General features: G+C 42.3%; 1 protein-coding gene across 1 annotated transcript in view; it reads right to left on the minus strand.

The window, feature by feature from the left end:
• Positions 1-11,204: 11,204 nt before the first annotated feature.
• The window catches only part of plekha6 (pleckstrin homology domain containing, family A member 6), a 92,436-nt gene continuing 75,682 nt past the window's right edge, over positions 11,205-27,958 (minus strand). Inside the window, 4 exon segments of the mRNA XM_014131804.2 lie at positions 11,205-14,171; positions 15,933-16,040; positions 20,627-20,784; positions 22,602-22,735. Of these exon segments, the coding sequence (XP_013987279.1) occupies positions 15,943-16,040; positions 20,627-20,784; positions 22,602-22,735 (390 nt within the window). The 3' untranslated portion in view covers positions 11,205-14,171; positions 15,933-15,942.

Raw genomic sequence — 27,958 nt, forward strand, 5'->3', positions numbered from 1 at the left:
CTTTTAAAAGTTGTGAGCTTACACCGCGGGACTTAGAGGTACCCAGCGTCACGGCTTCATTGCTCCAGAACACCACAAGGGGGAGCTAGAGCACTCATTATGCATTTGGGTCACAAGGTTTTTATATGACCAATCATATCGAGTGGTTCCATTGACAAATTTGACACGAGCCCTCCGTCCCTGGTGACTTTCTTCAGCAAAGATGGCTGACAAAACATTACTGGGAAGCAAATGTAAGTAGTTATAACGTCATAATGAGTCAAGCTAAAAAATGTACAATTGAGAGGAATATGTTAGTTAATGTAGAGACAAACGATGTGCAAAGTTAATTCAAGGAAAATCGATATTTAGCAAGTTAGCAGACTAGCTCACATTAGCCAGCTAGCTAGCTGGTGTAATGACATGAGAATGACATTGTAATTTGTGTTGTTTAATGTTTTAGGGACTCCTGAGAAAACCAGCAAACCAGGCTGTCGTCTTGGGAAACAGTGGATGTAAAGAATCTAGCTAGCTAAAGCATTTACTGCAAATTGAATGTACAATTGTGTAAGCTTGCCTTGCCGTGCAATGCAGCTGAAGTAACATAGCTGGCTAACTATTTACTTGCTTATTGTGTAGTGGAGGATAAAAATAACTGTATGCCTATGGATGTGTAGCTAGCTAGCAATCTATGAACCTTAGCTATCATAGCTGTTGTATCAACTTCACGTTTGAATGGCATTAATGAAGCCTATGGATTGAGTAGAATATAATAACTTTACTGTGCCAAGGATGCAAGTCCTATATACTTGTACTGTAGTTATTACCAAGCATGAGATCATCACATTGTAGCCTGTACATTGAATATATACACTGATCATGTACCCCTCCTTGGCAAATAATGTGTGGTTCAGGTATGAATCTCTGTGAGACATTCTTTTTCAGTCATATCCAATACCAGGTGTATCAAACTCCATTCTTTGAATGATGCTGTGTCTGCATGTATGTATTACAATTATACACTTCAACAGTGTTTACTGCTCCTGCTCCTGAGACATCAATGATTACACATTGCAACCCTGCAATAGATTAGAAACACGAGTTATGTAAAGGCTGATTTGTAATTCATATATACAGAAAAAAAACCTATGGATATCTAACTCCCTTCATCTGCATTAATCTGAGAACACAGGATAGTATTTCAATGAGATCCTTAATTTCAACCAGTGGAGAATGTGAAATGCTTTATTGAAAGAAGTTCATTATCCAGGTGTTATAAATACATAATACATGCATTATAATTATGATAATTGTAATATTATATTATAAATACAAGTTTAATCTGTACTTCAATGCACATATGGTGTGCATTATAAAACGAGGAAGAAAGACGAGGTGGGGAGAGAGGTGTAGAAGACAGAAAGGGAAAGAGGTAAGAACAGAGGCAGACAGCACAAGATTGATGAATTACAGTGCTACTCTAATATTCTCTCAGTTCATCAAAATTACAGTGTCTCTAGCAATGTCTCTTAACCAGCCTTGGGCCCCCAGTTGGCCCAAAGGTTATCTTAAAAGTGGGTGAGGTCTAACTCTTCATCTGATATATCAGAATAGCATTCCCTGACAGACATATTGTGTTCTTTCATCCTTCTGTAAATCAAAACATACCTGCAGACGAGAGACAGATGGATAGAGAGAGAGCATGATTAAGCCTTGTTTTTTTTTATTCTAACACTGTCAGTCATCATAATCATTAGGAGTATTCAGAATAATTGTAATTATTTTGCCCCTATGGCTTATTTATTGCCTTACCTCCCTACTCTTACTACATTTGCACACTGTACATCGATTGTTCTATTGTGTTATTGACTGTACGTTTGTTTGTGTAACTCTGTGTTGTTGTTTTTGTCGCACTGCTTTGCTCTATCTTGGCCAGGTCGCAGTTGTAAATGAGAACTTGTTCTCAACTGGCCTACCTGGTTAAATAAAAAAATAAAAAAATAATAAAAAAGATATATAATCATATTTCATGCCAGTGTAACAGTTAGCTTTTTTTACAGAAGGATGAAAGAACACAATATGTCTGTCAGGGAATGCTATTCTGATATGTCAGATGAAGAGTTAGACCAGAAAGTCAGCGTCATTAAGGCAAGGATGCCCCATGTGGGCTTTAGGATGGTCAAAGGAAGTCTCAGAGCAATGGGCCATCGTGTACAGTACAATGGCGAAGAGTTAGGGAGTCTTTGCAATGTGTAGATGGTGCATGTATAATTGTCAGAATGATCCAGCTTCGTTGCATTGCTTGGCAAAAATACTCTGTTCCTGCTCCACTGTCTCTCGTCCACATTGATACAAATCATAAATTGATGAGGTACTAAGATGTATAATGTCTCCATCAAAGCTAAGAAGTTATTTTTACTTTTTTTATTCTTACTTATTCATAGACACATTTTCAATGATGTATGAAATTGGAGTTGTTCTTCATCAACTGGTAATACATAAATAATGAAGCAGGTTAATAGGTTAAACATTTCACTTTTAATTCCAATGCTTTTTTTCAAGACACAACAGGTAAGTATATTATTTTGTATACATGTTGCATATTTCCCATCACCTAATGAACAACCACAATACCAGTCTGGTGTTAAGCTTTCTGTGCTGTATTGACATATCCTGAAAATGACATCTGCTGCTTTAGATTGAACGGTCATATCTCAGTTATTGTTTTCATATCTACAAAAAAAAAGAAGCTATTTTCTTTACTTTCAGAGTGCGAGCTGATCAAGTGGTCAAAAATGTAGATATTGCCAGATGTTCACTGTCCCGAGGAACCTTTATTGCTGCCGAAAGTGTCCATAACCAGAGGTAATTAAACTGTTCTGTGTTTTTTTTCTCTCTTCCTCTCTGCCTGTCTTGTTGTACATGGAACCTGTCTCACATGCACAGTTTGGAGGAAGAAGGATACCTTGACCTGTCGAATTCTATCCACCTCTTCTGAGTGGTATATGTGTTCCTACCTTGTCTGCGGGCAGATCTGCAGCATTTCACAGAGAGTTGGAATATTCACCCTTTAAGTACAGAGGCAAACCTGACACCTCACCAGCTATGGCATATCGGAATGCTCCAAACACCTGTGCACATTTTTGTTTTTGCCTTAGCACTACACAGCTGATTCAAGTGGTCAAGTCATCATCAAGCTTTAAGTGGTATTTATGTCTAATAATGACATTATCTTCTATTGTTTGTCCTCATGTGTCTGTTTTTCAGCATAAAGTACTCTTTAGCCACTTAGTGTGGACACCAGGTGAAGACCACACACATACAATAACAGTCTCTCTCCTTCACTTCATCCCTCTCCCCCTTCTCCCTAAATCCTCTAGGTTATATCAGCTGTGTTGGTGAACCCCTACCGCGCCTGACCTGGCTGACACAGAGGGCACAGCATGATCATAGGTGAGAGGTCACTTGGTCGGGTCAACAGGAAGTATTATTTAAGAGATGCTTTACATTGAAATACAGATAGAGATGTAGTAGTCCCAGAGTTGGCCAGTTAATGATCCAAGGTCAATTTTGCATTTAACCTCCTTTTTCATTTTTTTAAATGTATTTCACCTTTATTTTAACCAGGTAGGCCAGTTGAGAACAAGTTCTCATTTACAACTGCGACCTGGCCAAGATAGAGCAAAGCAGTGCGACACAAACAACACAGTCAATAACACAATAGAAAAGTCTATATACAGTGTGTGTAAATGTAGTAAGATTAGGGAGGTAAGGCAATAAATAGGCCACAGTGGCGAAATAATTACAATTTAACAATTAAACACTGGAGTGATAGTTGTGCAGAAAATGAATGTGCAAGTAGAGATACTGGGGAGCAAAGGAGCAAAAACTAAATAACAGTATCATAAATATTATGGATTTTAAACATTTAGGTAGATATAAGTGTCTTATATTGTCTGAAAGCTTAACTTCTTGTTAATCTAACTGCACTGTCCGATTTACAGTAGCTGTTACAGCGAAAACATGCCTGCAATTGTTTGAGGACGGCGCACCACATCAAAATATTTTTCCACCAGCACAGGTTTCATACATTCACATATAACAATTAAATATTCACTTACTTTTTGAAAATCTTCCTCTGATTTGTCATCCAAAGGGTCACAGATTTAACATGTAGTGTCGTTTTGTTAGATAAAATCCTTTTTTATATCCCAAAAAGTCAGTTTAGTTGGCGCCATCGATTTGAGTAATCCACTCGTTCAACTTGCAGAGAAAGGAATCCAAAAATCTACCCCTAAACTTTGTTTCAACAAGTCAAAATACGATTATATTTACTCCTCAGATACCCTAAAATGTAATCAAAATATAATATTTATTTCGGAAAGATGTATGTTCAATAGAAAAGTAAAATTAGTAAGCGCGAATCCTCTTCATCACGCACCAACAGACTGATATTTTGCCGGGAGTCTTTATACAAAAACTCATAGCTTTCCATTAAAAGAGCCTGGGACCTCCAAAAAAAGAAATCTGGTTGGTTTTTCTTTGGATTTTCGCCTGCCATATCAATTGAGTTATAGTCTCATACATTATTTAAACATTTCTACAAACGTCAAAGTGTTTTCTATCCAATGCTACAAATTATATGCATTTCCTGGCTTCTGGGCCTGAGCAACAGGCAGTTCACATTGGGCACGTCAGTCAGGCGGAAATTCAGAAAAAAAGGACGCTAGCTTGAAGAAGTTTTAAAGGCACAGTCAACTTAGTGCATGTAAACTTCTGACCCACTGGAATTGTGATACAGTGAATTATAAGTGAAATAATCTGCATTTTACAATTGTTGGAACAATTACTTGTGTCATGCACAAAGTAGTAATTTGTGGAGTGGTTGAAAAACGAGTTTTAATGACTCCAACCTAAGTGTATGTAAACTTCCGACTTCAACTGTACAAAGTACCAGTCAAAAGTTTGGACACACATTCTCATTCAAGGGTTTTTCTTAATTTTTACAATTTTCTACATTGTAGAATAATAGTGAAGACGTCAAAACTATGAAATAATACATATGGAATAATTTAGTAACCCCAAAATATTAGAGATTCTTCAAAGGATCCACCCTTTTCCTTGATGACAGTTTGCCCACTCTTGGCTTTCTCTCAACCAGCTTCACCTGGAATCATTTCCAACAGTCTTGAAGGAGTTCCCACATATGCTGAGCACTTGTTGGCTGCTTTTCCTTCACTCGGTCCAAATCATCCCAAACCCTCTCAATTGGGGTGAGGTCGGGTGATTGTGGAGGTCAGGTCATCTGATGCAGCACTCCATCACTCTCCTTCTTGGTCAAATAGCCCTTACACAACCTGGAGGTGTGTTGGGTCATTTTCCTGCTGAAAAACAAATGATAGTCCCATCTATTCCACAATTTCTGAGTCTGTTAACTCTAATGAACTTATCCTCTGCAGCAGAGGTGACTCAGGGTCTTCCTTTCCTGTGGTGGTCCTCATTAGAGCCAGTTGCATCATAGCGCTCTATTGTTTTTGCCACTGCACTTGAAGAAATGTTCAATGTTCTTGACATTTTCCAGACTGACTGACCTTTATGTCTTAAAGTAATGATAGACTGTCATTTCTCTTTGCTTATTTGAGCTGTTCTTGACATATTATGGACTTGGTCTTTTACCAAACAGGGCTATCTTCTGTAAACAAACCCTACCTTGTCACAACACAACTGATCGGCTCAAATGCATTAAGAAGGAAAGAAATTCCACAAAATAACTTTTAACAAGGCACACCTGTTCATTTAAATGCATTCCAGGTGACTTCCTCATGAAGCTGGTTGAGAGAATGCCATGTGTGTGCAAAGCTGTCATCAAGCTACTTTGAAGAATCTGAAATCTAAAATATATTTTGATTTGTTTAACACTTTTTTGGTTACTACTTGATTCCATATGTGTTATTTCAGAGTTTTGATGTCTTCACTATTATTCTACAATGTAGAAAATAGTAAAAAAAAGAAAAACCCTTGAATGAGTAGGTGTGTCCAAACTTTTGACTGGTACTGTAAATATTATAAAACAAAGGAAAGCGTAGAGATAAAATACTGTATCTCTCCTTTAAGACCACTTTACTGGTTTGCCTGGGATTTTTCCAAGGTTACCTTCTTGCCCAACCCTGCCTTTATGCCTAAGGTTAGCGACAATTACAATTGTCTCAACTTGGAGCGTGTGGCTTTCCTCCTGCCGCCTTTGCCTTCTATGGAAGAGGAGCGGCTACACCATTTGTGTCCAGTACTCACGTTGCGCATACACAGTACTTTAATTACATGTATCACATCCGGCCGTGATTGGGAGTCTCATTGGGCGGTGCACAATTGGCCCAGCGTCATCTGGGTTTGGCCGGGGTAGGCCGTTATTGTAAATAAGAATTTGTTCTTAACTGACTTGCCTGGTTAAATAAAGGTTAAATAAAATAAATACAAATAAAACATTTGGGAGAGCTTTGTGTGCTGGGTCCCTCCCTGCAAGGGGAGGCCCCTTTCTTATCAACGGTTGTCACATTGGATTGTGGAAGTTATTACAGTTTATTGGCCTACAATAGCAAGGGATTACAGCCTCTGTAGGGCCTGAGGTCTGCATACTTTTTACTAAACGTTACATAATAAATAGTATGCGACGATGAGTACATACTATTGGAGAGCATCTGCGATACGTGAGTTGGCCATATCCAGCTAGTGATATGTCAAAACAAATAATTGAAAGAGATCTGAAGTTTACTTGCTCAACCCCAGTTCTTAGATATTATGAGCGAGACATCTCAACACATTCTCGAATTTGCAAGACTGTGAGGATGTTTGTTATGCTTGATAATGATCAGAGGGCAGGCGAGTGTGTCACGGCCTGACCATAGAACGCTGTTATTTTCTATGGTAGAGTAGGTCAGGGCGTGACAGTTTTTTTTTCTAGTTTTGATTTTCTATGTTGTTATGTTCTAGTTTTTGTATTTCTATGTTGTTGTTTTTTTGGGATGATCTCCAATTAGAGGCAGCTGGTCATCATTGTCTCTAATTGGAGATCATACTTAAGTAGTTGTTTTTCCCACCTGGTTTTGTGGGAGATTGTTTTTGAGTTAGTGTATGTTGCACCTCTTCGTCACGGTTTGTTGTTTTTGTTCTTTAGTTTATTTGTATATCTTGCATAGTTTCACAGTGAAAATAAAATGTGGAACGATACACACGCTGCGCTTTGGTCCCATTCTTCAGACAGCCGTGACAGAATCTCCCACCACCAAAGGACCAAGCAGCGTGGTCAGGACAAATGGACATGGGAGGAAATCCTGGACGGGAAAGGTCCCTGGAGGCAGGTCGGGGAGTATCGCCGTCCGAAGGAGGAGATTAAAGCAGCGAGAGCAGAGCGGCGACGATACGAGGAACTAGCACGGCAACGACGGAAGCACGAGAGGCAGCCCCAATAAAACATTTTGGGGGGGCACTCGGGTTGGTCGGCGAAGCCGAGGGGTGAGTCTGAGAGCAAAGAGGAATATTGGGAGAGACTGAGCGAGGAGGACTGTGAGATTGTGGAGGGGGGTGATGAGAGAGAGCTGTTGGTTTGGCGTAGTATGTACGGCATTTTCCCTGAGGAGCATGTTAGCCGTCAGATGCCACCTGAGTCAGCTCCCCGAACTCATCCCAAGAAATGTGTTAAAGTTACGGTACAAATGAGGCAGGCTATACGCACCATGTCTCCAGTGCGCATTCACAGCCCAGTATGTCCTGTGCCAACTCTCCGTACTCACCATGGGGAGCGTGTGATCTGTCAGGCACCAGGTTTTGTGGTGATACGCACGGTGTCTCCAGTGCGCATTCACAGCCCAGTGCGTCCTGTGCCAGCACCCCGCACTTGTCGGGCTAAAGTGAGCATCCAGCCAGGACGGATTGTACCAGCCCTACGCTGCAGACCTCTAGTGTGCCTCCACAGCCCAGTACGACCTGTTACTGCTCCTCGCACTCACCCTGAGGTGCGTGTTACCAGTCTGGCGCCACCTGTGCCAGCCCCACGCATCAGGCCTCCAGTGCGCCTGCCCAGTCCGGGGTGTCCTGTTCCTGCTCCCCGCACTCGCCCTGAGGTGCGCGATACCAGTCTAGTGCCACCTGTGCCAGCCCCACGCATCAGGCCTCCAGTGTGCCTTCCCAGTCTGGGGTGTCCTGTTCCTGCTCCCCGCACTCGCCCTGAGGTGCGTGTTACCAGTCTGCGCCACCTGTGCCAGCCCCACGCATCAGGCCTCCAGTGCACATTCCCAGTCCAGAGCTTCCGGCGACATTTCCCAGTCCAGAGCTTCCGGCGACAGTTCCCAGTCCAGAGCTTCCGGCGACAGTTCCCAGTCCAGATCTTCTGGCAACAGTTCCCAGTCCAGAGCTTCCGGCGACAGTTCCCAGTCCGGAACCAGTCCTGAGACGTCCTACAGTCCGGAACCTCCTGAGACGGCCTACAGTCCGGAACCTCCTGAAACGGCCTACAGTCCGGAACCTCCTGAGACGGCCTACAGTCCGGAACCTTCTGAGACGGCCCACAGTCCAGAGCCTCCGGCGACGGCCCGCGGTCCGGAGCCTCCGGCGACGGCCCGCGGTCCGGAACCTCCGGCGGCGGTCCGCGGTCCGGAACCTCCGGCGGCGGTCCGCGGTCCGGAACCTCCGGCGGCGGTCCGCGGTCCGGAACCTCCGGTGATGATCCGCGGTCCGGGTCCTTCGCCGACGATCCAGGGTCCGGTGACACAAAAGCGGAGGGATCAGGGGGTGGAGCGGGGGTTACGCCCCGAACCGGAGCCACCTCCTCTGCTGGAGGATCCGCGGGATGAGAAGGTTCTTCATCCTGCACCAGAGCCGCCACCGACATTAGTCACCCACCCTAACCCTCCCTTTTTTTGTTTTTTGTTGTTTTAGGTTGCATTCGGAGTCCGCACCTTTGGGGGGCGGGGTACTGTCACCTCCTGACCATAGAAAGCTGTTATTTTCTATGGTAGAGTAGGTCAGGGCGTGACAGGTTTTTTTTCTAGTTTAGATGTTCTATGTTGTTATGGTCTAGTTTTTGTATTTCTATGTTGTTGTTTTTTGGGATGACCTCCAATTAGAGGAAGCTGGTCATCATTGTCTCTAATTGGAGATCATACTTAAGTAGTTGTTTTTCCCACCTGGTTTTGTGGGAGGTTGTTTTTGAGTTAGTGTATGTTGCACCTCTTCGTCACGGTTTGTTGTTTTTGTTCTTTAGTTGATGTATATATCTTGCATAGTTTCACAGTGAAAATAAAATGTGGAACGATACACACGCTGCGCTTTGGTCCCATTCTTCAGACAGCCGTGACAGAGTGGCTGTTCAGTATGAGGGGAGGGGCTCCCTCATTCTCCACTTGCCCTGTCTATCTCCGAAAAGACGTGCATGATTAGTTATTTGAGCTGCTTAGAGATTCTGGTGAATCCCACTAGTGAGAAGTCTCACTTTTATTATCAGAGAACAGGGGTTACACAAGTAACCTTAATTTTTTCTGAAGGCTTGTCATCTGATTGGATTGTCTGAGAGACTCTTCTCTCTATCATGATCAATAAATTCACTGTTTTCACAGACTCTGTGGGATTGTTATGGCATGGTTATAATATTTTCAAAGAGGCTACAGGCACCACAGGGTCTTACAAAAAACAAGATATCCAGCATACATTGGAGCATACACAGACCCCAGAAAGTTTAACCCCATCTCAACCTGATTTTGAGTAATGAAGCAGGCAAAAGACAGCTGGTCTCCCTACAAAGGACAAATATTGGCAAAGCAGCTGGGCTGTCTTTGTCCACAGTGTGGAAGCTCACTTAGTACTCTCTCTCTCTCTGTGTGAGAGACATGCAGACACATGAAGACAGACAGACAGACAGAGTGTGGGAGAGAGAGCTCTGTGTGAACTGCTGATTGAATCAAGGTGATTGTGATGTTTTTATATAGTGGCCTCTTGAGGAAGGCTTGGGTCATTACCAGTCGTCCAAAGACCACCCAATACTCAGAGCCACAAGCAGCATCCGAATTCCCATACTAGCGTACTACATACTTAAACTGCATAGTATGTACTCATCGTCACGTACTATTTATTACGTAATGTTTAGTAAAAAGTATGCAGTATGCCACGGCCGTAGCGTACTACTTCGCTACGGCTTCGGATATATAACTGGCTAGCTAGGTTAAATATGAATTTGCTGCTCAACAACAGCAAGCTTATCAGATATTCAGTTAACTTCAAATCCTACTAAAGCAGGTTTGAATGTACTGTGGGTGTGAAATTCCAGAAAAGTTTACAATGCATTCATACTACATGAGAAGCCAAAATGATTATGACATTGAAATGTCACATACTATTTTTCTAATACTCAAATGGCAGACAATTTAGGATGCTAGTATTGGTGTTTGGACTGCCACTGAACAGAGTTTGGCATACTAATCTATGTGTTTGCAACACATTTCTTTGACAATAACATTTTTGGGGGGAATTTGTTGTTGTTGTTGCTAGATATAAAATTGTGATCTTTCAATAGAAGTTTAAAAGTTGGAGTTTGCCAAACGCTACCACTAGGCTACCCATGCCAGTAAGAACAAACAGATGATAGCTTTACCTTATATTTCAAATATACTTTATTGGAGGTTGTAAATGAGTTACCTATGAAGTCCAGTATCGTTGACCATATAGCACAGTCCAGAAAGTGTTCTCCACGCGAGCCCCATAATTTCACCATGTCAATGATGGGTTTGACCTCTAACCTCCGAACTTGGGTCTCCATTGTGATCATCTTTCAGTCAAATTTGTACGAGACACAGAATACATTTTTTCAAAGGAATACTGAAAGTCAAATGACAGTTGATTTCATACTGTGTTTTCCACACATCCAGTCTTCAAAGTCTACATGATATATTCAGGTTTATTTATCCAGACATACACATAGAATAGAATATAACAAAGTCCATATGATATAATATAAGAGTCCTTATGATATAATATGAGTCCTTATGATATTGTTAGTAAAGGTCTATTAATATAACAGACAGAAAGTATGATGATCAGTATTATAATTATTTTGGCAGTGATACTCAACATCAATAACATAATCAAAACAATAACGGTAATAATATCTATGATTATAATTTTTCTTAGAAAGTACGGCGGAATATTCAGAAAACATCTAAAGAGAAACACATACTGTATATATTTGTATACATTCACTTTATTGCAAGAAGGTTTTCCTAAAGCAAGCATATGATTTTTCACTTTTTTATTTGCATAGTTCAAGCATTTTGTGTATTTTCGCCAAAATAGCAACAGTTGATGTTATTATTAAGATATACGTACTTGAAATGGGAAATATGTACATAGACCAATGTGCTAAATCTTTCCACATCATTATTAGCCATAAATGCTACATTTTTTATCAAATATTGGACACCCCGTATTTGGCTGTTTTGTGTTTCTCAACACATGAGGCCAATTGTTCCAAAAATACCAATATTTTCAAAATCATCTTTAAACCAGGGCCTTCAAGACAAATCTTAAAAGCAACTTAAAAAAATATTTTAGCAATAATCATTTTCCCCCAATATTGTGAAAAACGCAAAACATTCCTGATTACATGCTAAAAATGTAACCTGTCGGCTGAAACCTTATTTTAGTCATCAAATACCCATGAGTCTAAAAAAATATGTACTGCATCTTTTGACCTTAGTTGTCCCTTTCTCAAACAAGAAAAAAATATAACTATTTTCTTCAGACTTTTTTTTTTAATAATCTGCTGTGTACACAAATGTTTCACTTGCCTTCAAACATGGTGGCTTGAGTCTGAAGAAAGATATCTTCTTGTACAGACACAACATTGCCTCTGAGCGAATATGACAAAAGGGGGAGAAACGAATGGATGGGGGGAAAAAGACAGAGAGGGAGAGATGGGTGGATTGTGAGGGAGGAATGAAGACAGAAATAAAAAGGGCTGCGCTTTCAGAGGCCACAGGTTAAATCTGGAGACACTAACAGTGATCGACTGACAAACAAATGTTCCTTACTAAGAGACAGCCAAAATGCAAAGGATGGGTCAGCAACTTATATTAGAGGACAGGAGGAGGACGAGTATGTTGCCCATAACTGCACCATGATACATCCTCCACTTAGAATGTGGAGTGACTTGTCATATATGTGTATAATATATGACTTCCTCCAACCCTGACCAGGACAGCAATATGTCTATATATTTATGCGTCTATCTGTCTCAGCCAAAGTGGTTGATCACGTTAGAAGTGATGGTTCATAGAAAAATAATTAGATGTATTTTGAGAGGTAAAAACGTATTGATCAGAATAAACCGTCTCTATATGCTAAAAAGGTTCAGTCTTCAACATAGCACTGTATAATATTAGGGATATGATACATGTAGGATGCATTTAGCTTTCTGATATGCACACACTGTAAGTTGGCTGTGATGCAAGTTGCTGGCCCATCTTAACACAAACAAGTGTTTCAACTAGCAGACTTATTCTAAGGTCACTTCTTTTTTTTTTTACTGACGTCTTTCCACATACTATATACTGTACTGTATATATATATATATATATATATATATATATATATATATAAAAATGTAGATATAGAGAGATTTTATCTACACATCTGTTGACATACTGTACCACTGAAGTAAGGTCTTATAGCAGTGAGAGAACTAAGAGGAGCCCAATGGCTTTAATGCCAATGGTGTGTGGGCTGTACTCACATCAAGACACACAGTTACCAGAGAACTAACAGTGGTTTCAGAGTGAGGCAGGATAGGTTTTCCTGCAGACAGTCACACACATACGCATATAGGTCCCAACCAGCCCTGGGTGTAGGACGGAAAGGGGACAGAGGGGGTGTAGCCTAGCCTGGAGAAAGGGTTGGGAGGCAGGCGTCACAGTGGGTTAGGTGTTCAATAGGTGTATGAGAGGTGTTGGAAGGAATCGAGGGAGACTCATGCAAGCACTGCTGTACACCAATGTCCTGCGACCACTGGATTGGGGGGGTGCTTTCATACAGTACAGCTCTCCCACTAATGGCCTCTGAAGACGATGCCAGGAAGTCGAAGGTCAAAAGCTGTTTAACTGAGTTTGAAACAATGACCTGGGGGCCAATCAGAGACAAAACTGCATTTCCTGCTGTGTCAGGGTTTCCCCAAACTCGATCCTGAATCAGCTGTGTAGTGCTAGGGCAAAAACCAAAATGTCCACCCAGGGGGGCCCCAGGATCGTGTTTGGGAAACCCTGTGTTATGTTACTGTTCCCACTCCTATCTCTTTTTATGTCTCTTGAACTACCATCTGTCCACCTCCTCCTCTGTGACCATTTCCTGTTACACTGTAAAATCAGCCTCTGATTGGTTCTACTGCTCTCTGCACCAATAAGAAGCTCTCACTCCCCAGTCCCTCTTCCTGAAGTCCAGCTCCGGCAGTCCTAATCCCTCTTCATTTTACAGAGATCCGTGCATCACATACGATAAGTTCCCTCCTGAACCGTTCAGTCACAGAACTCTACTGTCCTGGGCTTCTAGTCTCTGTGGTCCTTCTAATCTCTCTATAGCATACACCTTTCCTGAGCTGAGTAACGGAGAAAAACTGTCGAAACAGTCTCACTGTCAGTGTAGCATGGAGGAGAGCATGTTTGAGTGCTATATACACCCCCTGGTTTCTGGCTAGCTTAGTAGTATCAAATGCTGTGTTAAACGCATCATCCCCAAAATAGTGAAAAATTACAGCATTGTGTTTTATTTGCATTTGTTTTGTTTGTGTTACCTGCCCTTATAGAGAAGCTATTTTCTGCCAAGCCTAGACTAAGAAGAATTGTGTAAGTGTGGTGAATGATAGAGGGAGAGTGGAGGGTGCCGTTATAGACCCCCTTGTGGTGGGAGGTGTGGGCCTCCATCATAGTCTGTTTGCTTTGAAAAAGTCCTCAGCTGGCCAACTTCCCAAACTTCCTGTGACAGCTTCATGTTTCCTGTTGTGTTGTTATGGAGGTCATTGGGTTTATACACCGGCGGGCAGGTGGTCTGGGAGATTAACCAGTTTCTAAATATAACCAGTTTCTTTGGGCATTTTCTTTATATTCCAGTGGATCCTCAGAAGGACGCTCCGTCAAACTTGACGGCAGCCAGAGCTTGAGCTAGAGATGAAAGAGAGAGAGATGAGAGAGAGAAAACATACTTTAATCCCAGTAAAACTCACTTTTACAAAACCGTCAAACAAAGACACAATGAAAGTTGAAAGCAGAGAAAGGAAATGTTTCCAGACTCAGATGAGTTCCCTTTCTACTATTTGTTTGTGTGACTCTCTAAATGCTTATTTGACCACAGGACAACTCTCTGTGCTGCCTCATTTTGGTAAACCACTCCAGGCCAGATTGTACCAATCACTGCTGAGGATCCTGTCGTTGAGTACAGGATGTGCCCCTGTTATGTTTAAGATGTTACAACAAGGCTGAGAAAGCTGCAGTGCAACGTCGACTTGAGTAATTTTCCACTGAACGTCCTGTGCATGGTTGCAATTTGAGTACAAGTCCACAATGGTGCTTTTCACAAGATACAACTTTACTTGTTAGATATTACTGCTGTCGGAACTAGAAGCACAAGCATTTCGCTACACTCGCATTAACATCTGCTAACCATATGTATGTGACCAATAGAATTTCATTTCATTAACTAACATCAGCTTGAAAACAACAACAATGGTAATAGAAAGTCATTGAAGTATGACCGTCGCTTTATATAATACATTTAGAATAAAACTATGTTTGGTGTGAGTATGCAGACAACAGACCCTGAACACCGTAAGTCAAGCAGAAAGACAATAGGTTGGAACTGAAGATACTACCCAAGGACTTCCAGCTCTTTTAAGGTATTGCATTGTTGTGCCATTTGTGCACCTGGGTTTTGGGAAGGGCCATGTGTGACCCTACCAATGTTTAAAAGTAAGGCGGATATCTCAAGATGTTTTTGCCAATATCTCAAGTTGTTTTTGTCAAACACAATGCAGGGAAGTAAATCAGGATCGTTTGTGAGGTGTACGTTTTTGTCCAGGAATGACAGGACCGTGTTCTTAGTAAGGATTATGGTCATAACCAAGCACATAAACTAATGAAAAATGACAAAAATGATCTGATATTTGACCCCTGCTTGTCTAAATGGTGCTGACAGGAAGCGTGATCCTCCTATTAGTTTAATGTGATGGCTGTTCGCTACAAAGTCTGAAACAGCAGTTTATCATTACTGGCATGTATTTCTGAGTATGTGTTGGACGTGGCAGCCTGGCTTCATTCAAAGAATATAGCTCTAAATTGACTGGTCCATGGCAAAGGCCCCATCCTGAATTGCCCCTGCTTAACACTACTAACTTAACCCTGTGTACAAGTACAGGGTAGATAACTTCACATCTGAGTCAGCTGTCTTCACTCTCTCTAACAGAGTCACTTCAGTCTCACTTCCTCTCCGTTTTCTACATCAGCACAAACTGAGAGACAGATAATCCCGACTTCAGGGGCCTCCACAAATCTTCAAGGGATATTTTACTGATTAATCGTTTCTGTACCTTGAAATGTGTACAGTACGTGGACAAGGACTGGTAGTAATATACGATTGTCATACGGTTATTTCGGTATAGTAAACATAAATATTGTGTTAGCACTGTTCATTGAGAGCATTCTGAACTATTTTCCAGTTAATAAAACAATTTAGTAAAGCAGATAGCAATACAATTTCCACTTGCTGCCATTGGTCAAGACATCACATGAGTGAAAAACTAAGAGTCCTGCCCAAACCAGGAGAGGTGAAGGAGGGGGTGTGAGGTAGGAGGAGGGGACCAGAGAGGGGGTGAGGAGGGAGGGAGGGAGGGAGGGGGTGGCAGGTGTGGTTGGTGGGCGGGGACTCACCTTCACAGACTCACACCTTCATGATGTGAACGGAGTCGGAGAAGTCGGTGGAGGACGGGGGAGGGGCCAGGTTGGTCGGGGAGGCGGGGGGGCTGGGGGCGCACTGGGCTGGAATGGAATGGGGGTGTGAGGTGAGAACGAGCAAAACAAATAGCAAAACATGAAGGTGTAAAGCAATAATAAAGGTTTGAGGCAGCTACGACAGGGAGGACTGTGCACTCACTCCACCCCACAAGCATAACAGGATATGGTTATGCTTGTGGGGATACATCTGTAGGGATATGGTGCTAAGCCTGTATAGCTTTGTACTGAGGAAGCAAGAGAATGTAACAAGGATAAAATTGTTACACCTGGATCTGGAGTTTGGCTACACTCATTCAGAACACTTTAGTAAATTAAACAGTTTACCTAGATTCAATTTACAAAGTAAATACTTGTAAACACAGAAAGCATGAACGTAAGTAACACCATTTAGGTAAACTTGCAGAATATATGTGGATAGGATATTATGACTAAAAAGATAATATAGTTGAACATTTTGCAAAGTGCTTTTCTGGACGCAAAGATAAAATAAAGTCTGCTATCTGGCAGCAGCAGCGTAACAGATACTTGGTTTGTACTGAACTCTGTGCAGCTGGACAATAACAGTATCTGTCCAGTCTAGGGTGACGCATGCTCAAAGGTATGGTTTCATGACCATGTAATGACCGCGACTGACAGCAGGCAGCACACAGTATGATTGAATACTTAATAGTCCTATAAGACTTCATAAAAAAAACAGATTTGTTTTCCTTCAGCTCATCACTTTACATTGACAAGTTTATGTTCAATTTCCCATTATCATAATCTGTGATGACTATGCATAAGTGATATGTGGTTGGTTGTGGGTAGGGTAGAGACAGAGATAGTGATATGTAGTAAGCAGTGAGAAATTGTGCTGTAGTTTTCAGCAAATGGAAACTCTGTCGATCTCACTATTCATGGGTTGCACCTCCATCACTCAGTCACGTCATGCCATTGTTATGAATGTTCTTAAGATTCCTCCACCATATTGGTGCCCAAAGGGCTACTGGGGCGATTGCTCCAGTTGGGTGGTAGGTAGCCTAGTGGTTAGAGAGTTGGGCCAGTAATCGAAGGTTGCTGGATCGAAACCCCGAGCTGACAAGGTGTAAATCTGTTGTTCTGCCCCTGAGCAAGGCACTGTTCCCCGGGCGCCAAAGACATGGATGTCGGTTATGGCAGCCCCCCGCACCTCTTTGATTCAGAGGGGTTGGGTTAAATGCGAAAGACACATTTCAGTTGAATGCATTCAGTTGTACAACTGACTAGGTATTCCCCTTTCCCTAAGTGGGTCGCAACTCTGAATTAAAATGTGCTCTATGCAGGACCTAAAAATTCTACCTGTTGGACCACCTTGGCGTAAGTCCTTCTGTGAGCTACTCCTGGGTATAGAACCTCCGCAGGCTTTTAGAGATGCCTATACGCGAGTCAATAGCAAAATAATACACTTGATTTATGCTACATTATATCATGCTAAATGTATCTGAGCAGGTATTGTCAATCTACACTAAACAAAAATATAAATGCAGCATGTGAAGTGTTGATCCCATGTTTAATGAGCTGAAATAAAAGATACCAGACATTTTCCATTATGCACAAAAAGCTAATTTTGCATACATTTTGTGCACAAATTTGTTTACTTCCCTGTTAGTGAGCATGTTATGCTTGTCAAGATAATCCATATAAAGAAGCTGATTAAACAGCATGATCCTTACACAGGTGCGCCATGGGTTGGGGACAATAAAAGGCCACTAAAATGTATTTCTGTCTGTAATTATGCCCTTTTGTGGGAAAAAAATAATCCTGATTGGCTGGGGCAGGCTCCCCAGTGGGTTGATCTGGCTCTCAAGTGGGTGGGCCAAGGTCCACCCATGGCTGTGCCCCTGCCCAGTCATGTGAAATCCATACATTAGGGCCTAATTAATTTATTACAATTGACTGATTTCCATATATGAACTGTAACTCAGTAAAATTGTTGTATGTTGTGTTTATATTTTTGTTCAGTATAATAGATAAGCTGCCACCTCCAGTAATTTGCCCAGCCAGAGATCAAATAACCAACTATATAGACTGAGATTGTTTGAAACAAAATCACATTGATTATCAGACAAGTCAAGGGCTTTTAGTCGGGATGTAGCCTTGGCAAATTAATCCACCTGTTAGACTGGCCTGTCATAGGCTACATAACATGCTAGCAAAATGTTCTGATAACACTGTTTGACGAGCAAACTAGACTAAAGATTATCATCATGAAAACACTCACCTCAATTTCGCAAACATTTTCCAAGTCTAATTGTAACCAAATATCGAAATGGAGATTCCGTGAAAACAAAAATATGACATTTATTGATTTATCAATACAAGTCTTGTCTCAGTGCAGCGTGATAAGACTGTCCCAATCATAACGTTGCTGAAATTATAGTTGACCACACACGGCTATTGCTTTAAAGTATTTAAAACAGTTGTTTGAATTAATTTCAGTAAGCAATAATAGTGTAACGAGTCTGGGTTTATAAGCGCGGATATCGACTCTGCCGCATGAACATGCTTTTGGGGCACAGTCGATTGCGTGCTGGATTTCGGGCTAGAAGGTCGAGGGTTTGAGGCCTGCTCCCTGCCTGTTTCATTACAATATGATAAATGCCTTCAATGGCATTAGCATACTTTATTCCAATATTTTTGTAATTCAGTGATATTCATTTTCACAGCAATTATTAATTCATCCAGCCAGTTGTCGTTAAGAAAACATGCATGCATAGTGGTGGGCTTTACGAAGTGATGGGACATGCCTGGCAAAGTTTCGAACTGCCACAAAAATGGTAACAGCCTAGTAACAGGCGCTGCCTAGCAACCATCATTATGAAGCATCACATCTAATGAACGCTCATTGCTTATGCCGGATTTAGCTACGACAAAAAAAAAATTGGGGGGGGGGGTGGGGTGCAACAAGTGTAAATACTGTTCCCAAAGTCGGACGTATCTACGCTCGAACTAGCATTTAAGACCAACTTTTTTATGCACAACTGGTGCAAACCGCTCCTGGAGTACAGTCACTCTGAAGAGGGGCTAACGACTGTTTCATCTAAAGTACACTATAGTGGCCTGGAAATATGATGACATTGCTAAAGTAGGCAAATAAATAGTAGGAAACAACTTTATCACCATTATGATGTCGTCAAATGTACTTTAAAAGAATGGAAATGTTGCCATTAGCTAGCAAAGTTCATCAAATGCAGCAATGCTAATGTTAGCTAGCTGAAATCCGATGCTGTGCAACTGCATCTAAAGGCAATCTGGCAACATCACAATGATGATAAAAGGTTGTCCTACTCATTATTTTCCAAATGTTGATACGTCCTCGTGTTTCCAAGCCCCTGTAATGCACTTCAGATAAAATCTTCATCAGTGTCAATTGAGAATGCATTGAGAAGAATTCTCAGTTGGGTGTGAGTCCTAAAACAAATGTCCAAAACAATATTGTGGTCAAACATGCATCCCATGGACAGAAGTGGACTAGTGAAACAGACAGCGAGACAGCCAGAGCTAGAGATAACAGTTTGGTAAACTATCTTCCCTGCTGGCACCATACGTTCCACAACAATGCCATTCTTATTTGGATTTCTCAATGGAACGTGATCATCTTAGAACGCTTGGTGGTAACATGGCGACATTACAGATTCTAAATCTTGGTTCATCTGAGCTGATCATATCTCTGCTAATCTATTGCTCTGGGGACAGGGACAGGTAACATGTGGCATTGTCTTGGCATGCCCTGTGAAATGGCAAGGTTTATGAACCCTTTTTGTAGGAGTGAATACAGATGCTTGAATAGCAATGAGTGTAACTGTGACCAGTTTTTTTCTTCATTAATGCACTGTGTTGCAAGCTCTACCAAAATGTTTTGTAATGGAAAATGTACCACAAAGATAACGAGAGTTGCTTATTAGACATATTCAGGTAAGTCCCTCCCCGTTTCATCCCATTTGCTTCCTTTGGTTTCTAGTGAAAACACCCAGGTGTACACTACTGCACACGGTGAGGAACTGAGGGTGTGGTTGGCTTGGGTTAGGTAGTGGTTGAGTAGTGGACAGTGGATAGTGGAGTATATTGCAGTACAGCAGACAATGAGGGAGTGAAGGATTGTGGTTGGCTGGTTTTAAGCAGCGGATATTTTGCAGACTTTTGACAGTGAGATGTAACTAGGGGTTATATTGGGAATTTATTCTTCATGAAACTGGGCCTTAGAAATGTTTTTTTTTTAATTACTGTATATATTTTATCAAAATATTTTTCTTTCGAACAAGGCAGTTCCACTATGTTCACCTCCAATTTAACCCCTAAAAAGCTATCATTGATGTTGAGTGTTAAGTGTGTTGCAAACAGGAGAGGGATTGAACATTTCAGTGATTGGTAGAGGAAATGTGTGTCATAGAGGGGAGGAGGGAAGGGGTTTTGGAGGAAGGGGGAGGTGTTGCAGCAACACATCGCCTGTCATCGCTGGGGGTCCCCTCAGTGGCAGGGGGGCGACAGGGCCACGGTCGGGGTGGGCAACGGTAACTGTGAAGGCAGTAACCGTGGTGACAGGGTGGTTGGGGTGGTGGCAGTGGAGCGGCAGGCGGCTGAGGCGTCCTCACCGGAGAGCAGGCGGGAGCGTCGCGAGGCCTCGGCGGCCAGAGCACAGGAGATCTCGATCCTCTTCTCCTGCTCCTGGATCTTCTGCTCTGGGTTGCCCTGGTGATGAGGACCGCCCCCCTCAGTAGGACCGTCCAATAGGGGAACCACATTCTGGAGACTGGAGGGAGAGGGAGAGGTGGCAGGGGAGAAAGGGGAGGGAGAAAGTGTGACAAAGAGAGCAAGAGAAAGGAGATTAAATTATAACTTTTAATACAGAACATGTGGTATTTCATAAAACTTATGTGAAACAGAAGATGGATCAGAGAGAAAGTTTAGCCAAAATCTGAGTAAATACACTACTGTACATACAGTGAGGGGAAAAAAGTATTTGATCCTCTGCTGACTTTGTACGTTTGCCCACTGACAAAGAAATTATCAGTCTATCATTTTAATGGTAGGTTTATTTGAACAGTGAGAGACAGAATAAGAACAAATAAATCCAGAAAACCGCATGTCAAAAATGTTATAAAATGATTTGCATTTTAATGAGGGAAATACGTATTTGACCCCCTCTGCAAAACATGACTTAGTACTTGGTGGCAAAACCCTTGTTGGCAATCACAGAGGTCAGACGTTTCTTGTAGTTGGCCACCAGGTTTGCACACATCTCAGGAGGGATTTTGTCCCACTCCTCTTTGCAGATCTTGTCCAAGTCATTAAGATTTTGAGGCTGACGTTTGGCAACTCGAACCTTCAGCTCCCTCCACAGATTTTCTATGGGATTAAGGTCTGGAGACTGGCTAGGCCACTCCAGGACTTTAATGTGCTTCTTCTTGAGCCACTCCTTTGTTGCCTTGGCAGTGTGTTTTGGGTCACTCTCATGCTGGAATACCCATCCACGACCCATTTTCAATGCCCTGGCAGAGGGAAGGAGGTTCTCACCCAAGATTTGACGGTACATGGCCCCGTCCATCGTCCCTTTGATGCGGTGAAGTTGTCCTGTCCCCTTAGCAGAAAAACACCCCCAAAGCATAATGTTTCCACCTCCATGTTTGACGGTGGGGATGGTGTTCTTGGGGTCATAGGCAGCATTCCTCCTCCAAACACAGCGAGTTGAGTTGATGCCAAAGAGCTCCATTTGGTCTCATCTGACCAAGACACTTTCACCCAGTTGTCCTCTGACTCATTCAGATGTTCATTGGCAAACTTCAGACGGGCATGTATATGTGCTTTCTTGAGCAGGGGGACCTTGCGGGTGCTGCAGGATTTCAGTCCACGGCGTAGTGTGTTACCAATTGTTTTCTTGGTGACTATGGTCCCAGCTGCCTTGAGATCATTGACAAGATCCTCCCGTGTAGTTCTGGGCTGATTCCTCACCGTTCTCATGATCATTGCAACTCCACGAGGTGAGATCTTGCATGGAGCCCCAGGCCGAGGGAGATTGACAGGTCTTTTGTGTTTCTTCCATTTGCGAATAATCGCACCAACTGTTGTCACCTTCTCACCAAGCTGCTTGACGATGATCTTGTAGCCCATTCCAGCCTTGTGTAGGTCTACAATCTTGTCCCTGACATCCTTGGAGAGCTCTTTGGTCTTGGCCATGGTGGAGAGTTTGGAATCTGATTGATTGATTGCTTCTGTGGACAGGTGTCTTTTTTACAGGTAACAAGCTGCGGTTAGGAGCACTCCCTTTAAGAGTGTGCTCCTAATCTCAGCTCATTACCTGTATAAAAGACACCTGGGAGCCAGAATACTTATTTCCCTCATTAAAATGCAAATCATTTTATAACATTTTTGACATTAGTTTTTCTGGATATTTTTGTTGTTATTCTGTCTCTCACTGTTCAAATAAACATACCATTAAAATTATAGACTGCTAATTTCTTTGTCAGTGGGCAAACGTACAAAATCAGCAGGGGATCAAATACTTTTTTCCCTCACTCTATGTGTGAGTGAGCGGCGTGTTGAACAGTAGTTTGTGGTGTCTGTACTTACTTTGATTTGGCAATGAGAGTCTTGATCCTCTCTACTTTCTTCTGTTTCTCCTTCTGCTCCTCTGGGCTGAGAGGAGTGTTGGGCTCCACATCCAGGTAGCGCTCCGGGATCAGAACCTTGTCTGGAGCACAAAGCTGAGGACACCACACATATCAGAGGAGGTTTTGTAACCTTTTACTTTATGGGCCATTTATACTGAACAAAATATAAACGCAACATGTAAAGTGTTGGTTCCATTTTTCATGAGCTGAAATAAAAGATCCCAGAAATGTTCCATACACACAAAAAGCATATTTCTCTAAAATGTTGTGCACGAATTTGTTTACATCCCTGTTAGTGAGCATTTCTCCTTTGCCAAGATAATCCATCCACTTGACAAGTGTGGCATATCAACAAGCTCATTAAACAGCATGATCATTACACAGATGTACCTTGCACTGGGGACAACAAAAGGACACTCTAAAATGAGCTGTTTTGTCACACAACCCAATGCCACAAATGTCTGAAGTTTTGAGGAAGCTTTCAATTGGCATGCTGACTGCAGGAATGTCCACTAAAGCAGTTGCTAGAGAATTTATTGTTCATATAAAACCTAGCAATTACCATGTCATTTTGAAAAACCAAACAATTACCATCTGAGACAGCACTACAGAATGAAGTGTTACTGAAATCGCTTCAGGCTGTTATCAAAGTGTTTCATTAACTTTGCATTAAGCACTATCCCAGCAAACATGTCCAGATTAACACAATGCAGGCTAAAATATTGGCCTCAAGTAGGCTGCCCACATTGGGCCCATGTGCCTTTCATCATCGAATCCACATTGGCCCCGAAGGCATTGCCCAAGTGTGTCCCAGTGTGGGCAGCCCATATCTTGTGAGGGCAGCCTTCACTTTGCATGAAATAAGCTAATCTTTTCCCAGCAAACAAGTTATGGTTAAAACATTGGACCCATGTAGACTACCCACATTGTGCCAATGCACCTTTGCTCATCGGCTCCATATTGGCACCAAGGTAGTTTGCTGCTCCAAGGGCAGCCCTCACTTTGCCTGAAATAAGCCCATCCTTAAGAAGCAGGATGTGCAGGTCATGGACTGACGTGGTTACACGTGGTCTGCAGTTGTGAGGCCGGTTGGATGGACTGCAAATGACTTTGGAGGTGGCTTGTGGTAGAGAAATGAACATTCAATTATCTGGCAAGAGCTCTGTTGGACATTCTTGCAGTCAGCATGCCAATTGCAAGCTCCCTCAAAACTTCAGACATCTGTGGAATTGTGTTGTGTGACAAAACTGCACATTATAGAGTGGCCTTTTATTGTCCCCAGCACAAGGTGCACCTGTGTAAGGATCATGCTGTTTAAACAGCTTCTTTATATGCCACAACTGTCACGTGGATAGATTAGCTTGGCAAAGGAGAAATGCTCACTAACAATGATGTAAACAAATCTTTTATTTCAGCTCATGAAAAATGGGACCGCTACTTTACATGTTAGATTTACATTTTTGTTCAGTTCACACAGCCAAGACAACGCAGGAGTGGCTTCGGGACAAGTCTCTAAATGTCCTTGAGTGGCCCAGCCAGAGTCCGGACTTGAACCCGATTGAACATCGCTGAAGAGATCTGAAAATAGCTGTGCAGAGACACTCCACATCCAACCTGAGAGAGCTTGAGAGAATCTGCAGAGAAGAATGGGAGAAACTCCCCAAATACAGGTGCACCAAGCTTGTAGCGCCATACCCAAGAAGACTTAACCTGTAATCGCTACCAAAAGTGCTTCAACAAAGTAATGAGTAAAAGGTCTGAATACTTATGTAAATGTGATATTTCAGTCTAAAAACTTTTTTGCTTTGTCATTATTGGGTATTGTATGTAGATTGATGAGATTTTTTTTTTTTAATCAATTTTAGAAAAAGGCTGTAATGTAACAAAATGTGGAAAAGTCAAGGGGTATGAAAACTTTCCGAATGCACTGTATATACAGTACCAGTCAAGAGTTTGGATACACACCTACTCATTCAAAGATTTTTCTTAATTCTTTACTATTTTCGACATTGTAGAATAATAGTGAAGACATCAAAACTATGAAATAACATACATGGAATCATGTAGTAACCAAAAAAGTGTTATTCAAATCAAAATAGATTTTAGATTCTTCAAAGTAGCCACCCTTTGCCTTGATGACAGCTTTGCACACTCTTGGCATTCTCTCAACCAGCTTCACCTGGAATGCTTTTCCAAAAGTCTTGAAGGAGTTTCCACATATGCTGAGCACTTGTTGGCTGCTTTTCCTTCACTCTTCGCTTAACACCCTGGCCGTCCTACAATCTAAACCAGATGCCCACAATCTCACAAAAATGATCAAGGAACCTACCAGGTACAACCCCAAATCCGTAAACATGGGCACCCTCATAGATATCATCCTGACCAACTTGCCCTCTAAATAAAACTCTGCTGTTTTCAACCAGGATCTCAGCGATCACTGCCTCCTTGCCTGCGTCCGTTATGGGTCCACGGTCGACCACCCCTCATCACTGTCAAAAGCTCCCTAAAACACTTCTGCGAGCAGGCCTTTCTAAATCGACCTCATCCCATCAGTAGAGGATGCCTGGTTGTTCTTCAAAGGTGCCTTCCTCACCATCTTAAATAAGCATGCAACTTTCACATTTTTTTTAGAACTAAGACCAGATATAGCCCTTGGTTCACTCCAGACTTGACTGCCCTTGACCAGCACAAAAACATCCTGCGGCCCACTGCACTAGCTTCGAATAGTCCCCGCGATATGCAACTTTTCAGGGAAGTCAGGAACCACTATACAAAGTCAGTTAGGAAAGCAAAGGCTAGCTTTTTCAAACAGAAATTTGCATCCTGCAGCACTAATTTCCCCAAAAATGTGGTACACTGTAAAGTCCATGGAGAATAAGAGCACCTCCTCTCAGCTGCCCACTGCACTGAGGCTAGGAAACACTGTCACCACCGATAAATCCACGATAATTGAGAATTTCAAGAAGCATTTCTCTACGGCTGGCCACGCTTCCCACCTGGCTACCCCAACCCCGGCCAACAGCTCTGTATCCCCCACAGCAACTGGCCCAGATTGGAAAGTCGCCGCGGTCATCCCCCTCTTCAAAGGGGGAGACACTCTAGACCCAAACTGTTACAGACCAATATTCATTCTGCCCTGCCTTTCTAAAGTCTTCGAAAGCCAAGTGAACAAACAGATCACCGACCATTTCAAATCCCACCGTACCTTCTCTGCTATGCAATCCGGTTTCCGAGCTGGTCACGGGTGCACCTCAGCCACGCTCAAGGTCCTAAATGATATCATAACCACCATCGATAAAAAACAGTACTGCGCAGCCGTCTTCATCGACCTGGCCAAGCACGTTCGTCTCTAGGAGACAGAACGCGTCTCCTTTCTGAGCGGTATGACGGCTGCGTGGTCCCATGGTGTATATACTTGCATACTATTGTTTGTACAGATGAACATGGTACCTTCAGGCGTTTAGAAATTGCTCCCAAGGATGAACCAGATTTGTGGAGGTCTACAATTATTTTTCTGAGGTCTTGGCTGATTTCTTTTGATTTTCCCATGATGTCAAGCAAAGAGGCACTGAGTTTGAAGGTAGGCCTTGAAATACATCCACAGGTACACCTCCAATTGACTCAAATTATGTCAATTAGCCTATCAGAAGCTTCTAAAGCCATGACAATATTTTCTGGAATTTTCCAAGCTGTTTAAAGGCACAGTCAACTTAGTGTATGTAAACTTCTGACCCACTGGAATTGTGATACAGTGAATTATAAGTTAAATAATTTGTCTGTAAACAATTGTTGGAAAAATTACTTGTGTCAAGCACAAAGTAGATGTCCTAACTGACTTGCCAAAACTATAGTTTGTTATCAAGAAATGTGTGGTGTGGTTGAAAAACGAGTTTTAATGACCACAACCTAAGTGTCTGTAAACTACCAAATTCAACTGTATCAATGATGTCGCTCTTGCTGATTCTTTGACCCACCTCTATGCAGATGACACCATTCTGTATACATCTAGCCCTTCTTTGGACACTGTGCTAACAAACCTCCAAACAAGCTTCAATGCCATACAACACTCATTCCGTGGTGTCCAACTCCTCTTAAACGCTAGTAAAACTAAATGCATGCTCTTCAACCGATCGCTGCCCGCACCCGCCCGCCCGCCTAGCATCACTACTCTGGACAGTTCAGACTTAGAATATGTGGACAACCATACCTACGTGTCTGGCTAGACTGTAAACTCTCTTCCAGACTCATATTAAGCATCTCCAATCCAAAATTAAATCTAGAATCAGATTCCTATTTCTCAAAAAAGCCTCCTTCACTCATGCTGCCAAACATACCCTCGTAAAACTGACTATACTGCCGATCCTTGACTTCGGCGATGTCCTTTACGAAATAGCCTTCAACACTCTACTCAGCAAATTGGATGCAGTCTATCACAGTGCCATCTGTTTTGTCACCAAAGCCCCATATACTACCCAACATTGCGACCTGTATGCTCTCGTTGGCTGGTCCTTGCTACGTATTCGTCGCCAAACCCACTGGCTCCAGGTCATCTATAAGTCTTTGCTAGGTAAAGATGTGCCTTATCTCAGCTCACTGGTCACCATACCAACACCCACCCGTAGCACGTGCTCCAGCAGGTATATTTCACTGGTCATCCTCAAAGCCAACACCTGCTTTGGACGCCTTTCCTTCTTGTTCTCTGCTGCCAATGACTGGGATGAATTGCAAAAATCCCTGAAGCTGGAAACTTATATCTCCCTCACTAACGTCAAGCATCGGCTGTCAGAGCAGTTTACCGATTGCTGCCGCTGTACACAGCCCATCTCTAAAAATAGCCCATCTAACCAATTACCTGCCTCATCCCCATATTTTTTTTATTTTTTTCTGCTCTTTTGCACACCAGTATTTCTACTTGCACATCCTCATCTATCACTCCATTGATAAATTGTAATTACTTCGCCACTATGGCCTATTTATTGCCTTACCTCCTTACTTCATTTGCACACACTGTATACAGATTTTATATTGTGTTATTGACTTTACGTTTGTTTATCCCATGTGTAACTAACTCTCTGTTGTTGTTTTTGCGCACTGCTTTACTTAATCTTGGCCTGGTCGCTATTGTAAATGTTTTTCTTTTTTTTAAACTCTGCAGTCCAACTCATCCCAAACCATCTCAATTGGGTTGAGCTCGGGTGATTGTGGAGGCCAGTTAATCTGATGCAGCACTCCATCACTCTCCTTCTTGGTGAAATATCATATCAAATTAAATCAAATGTATTTATAAAGCCCTTCTTACATCAGCTGATATATCAA

This window comes from Salmo salar, chromosome ssa12, assembly GCF_905237065.1.
Source record: "Salmo salar chromosome ssa12, Ssal_v3.1, whole genome shotgun sequence".
In the NCBI taxonomy this organism is placed as follows: Eukaryota; Metazoa; Chordata; class Actinopteri; order Salmoniformes; family Salmonidae; genus Salmo; species Salmo salar.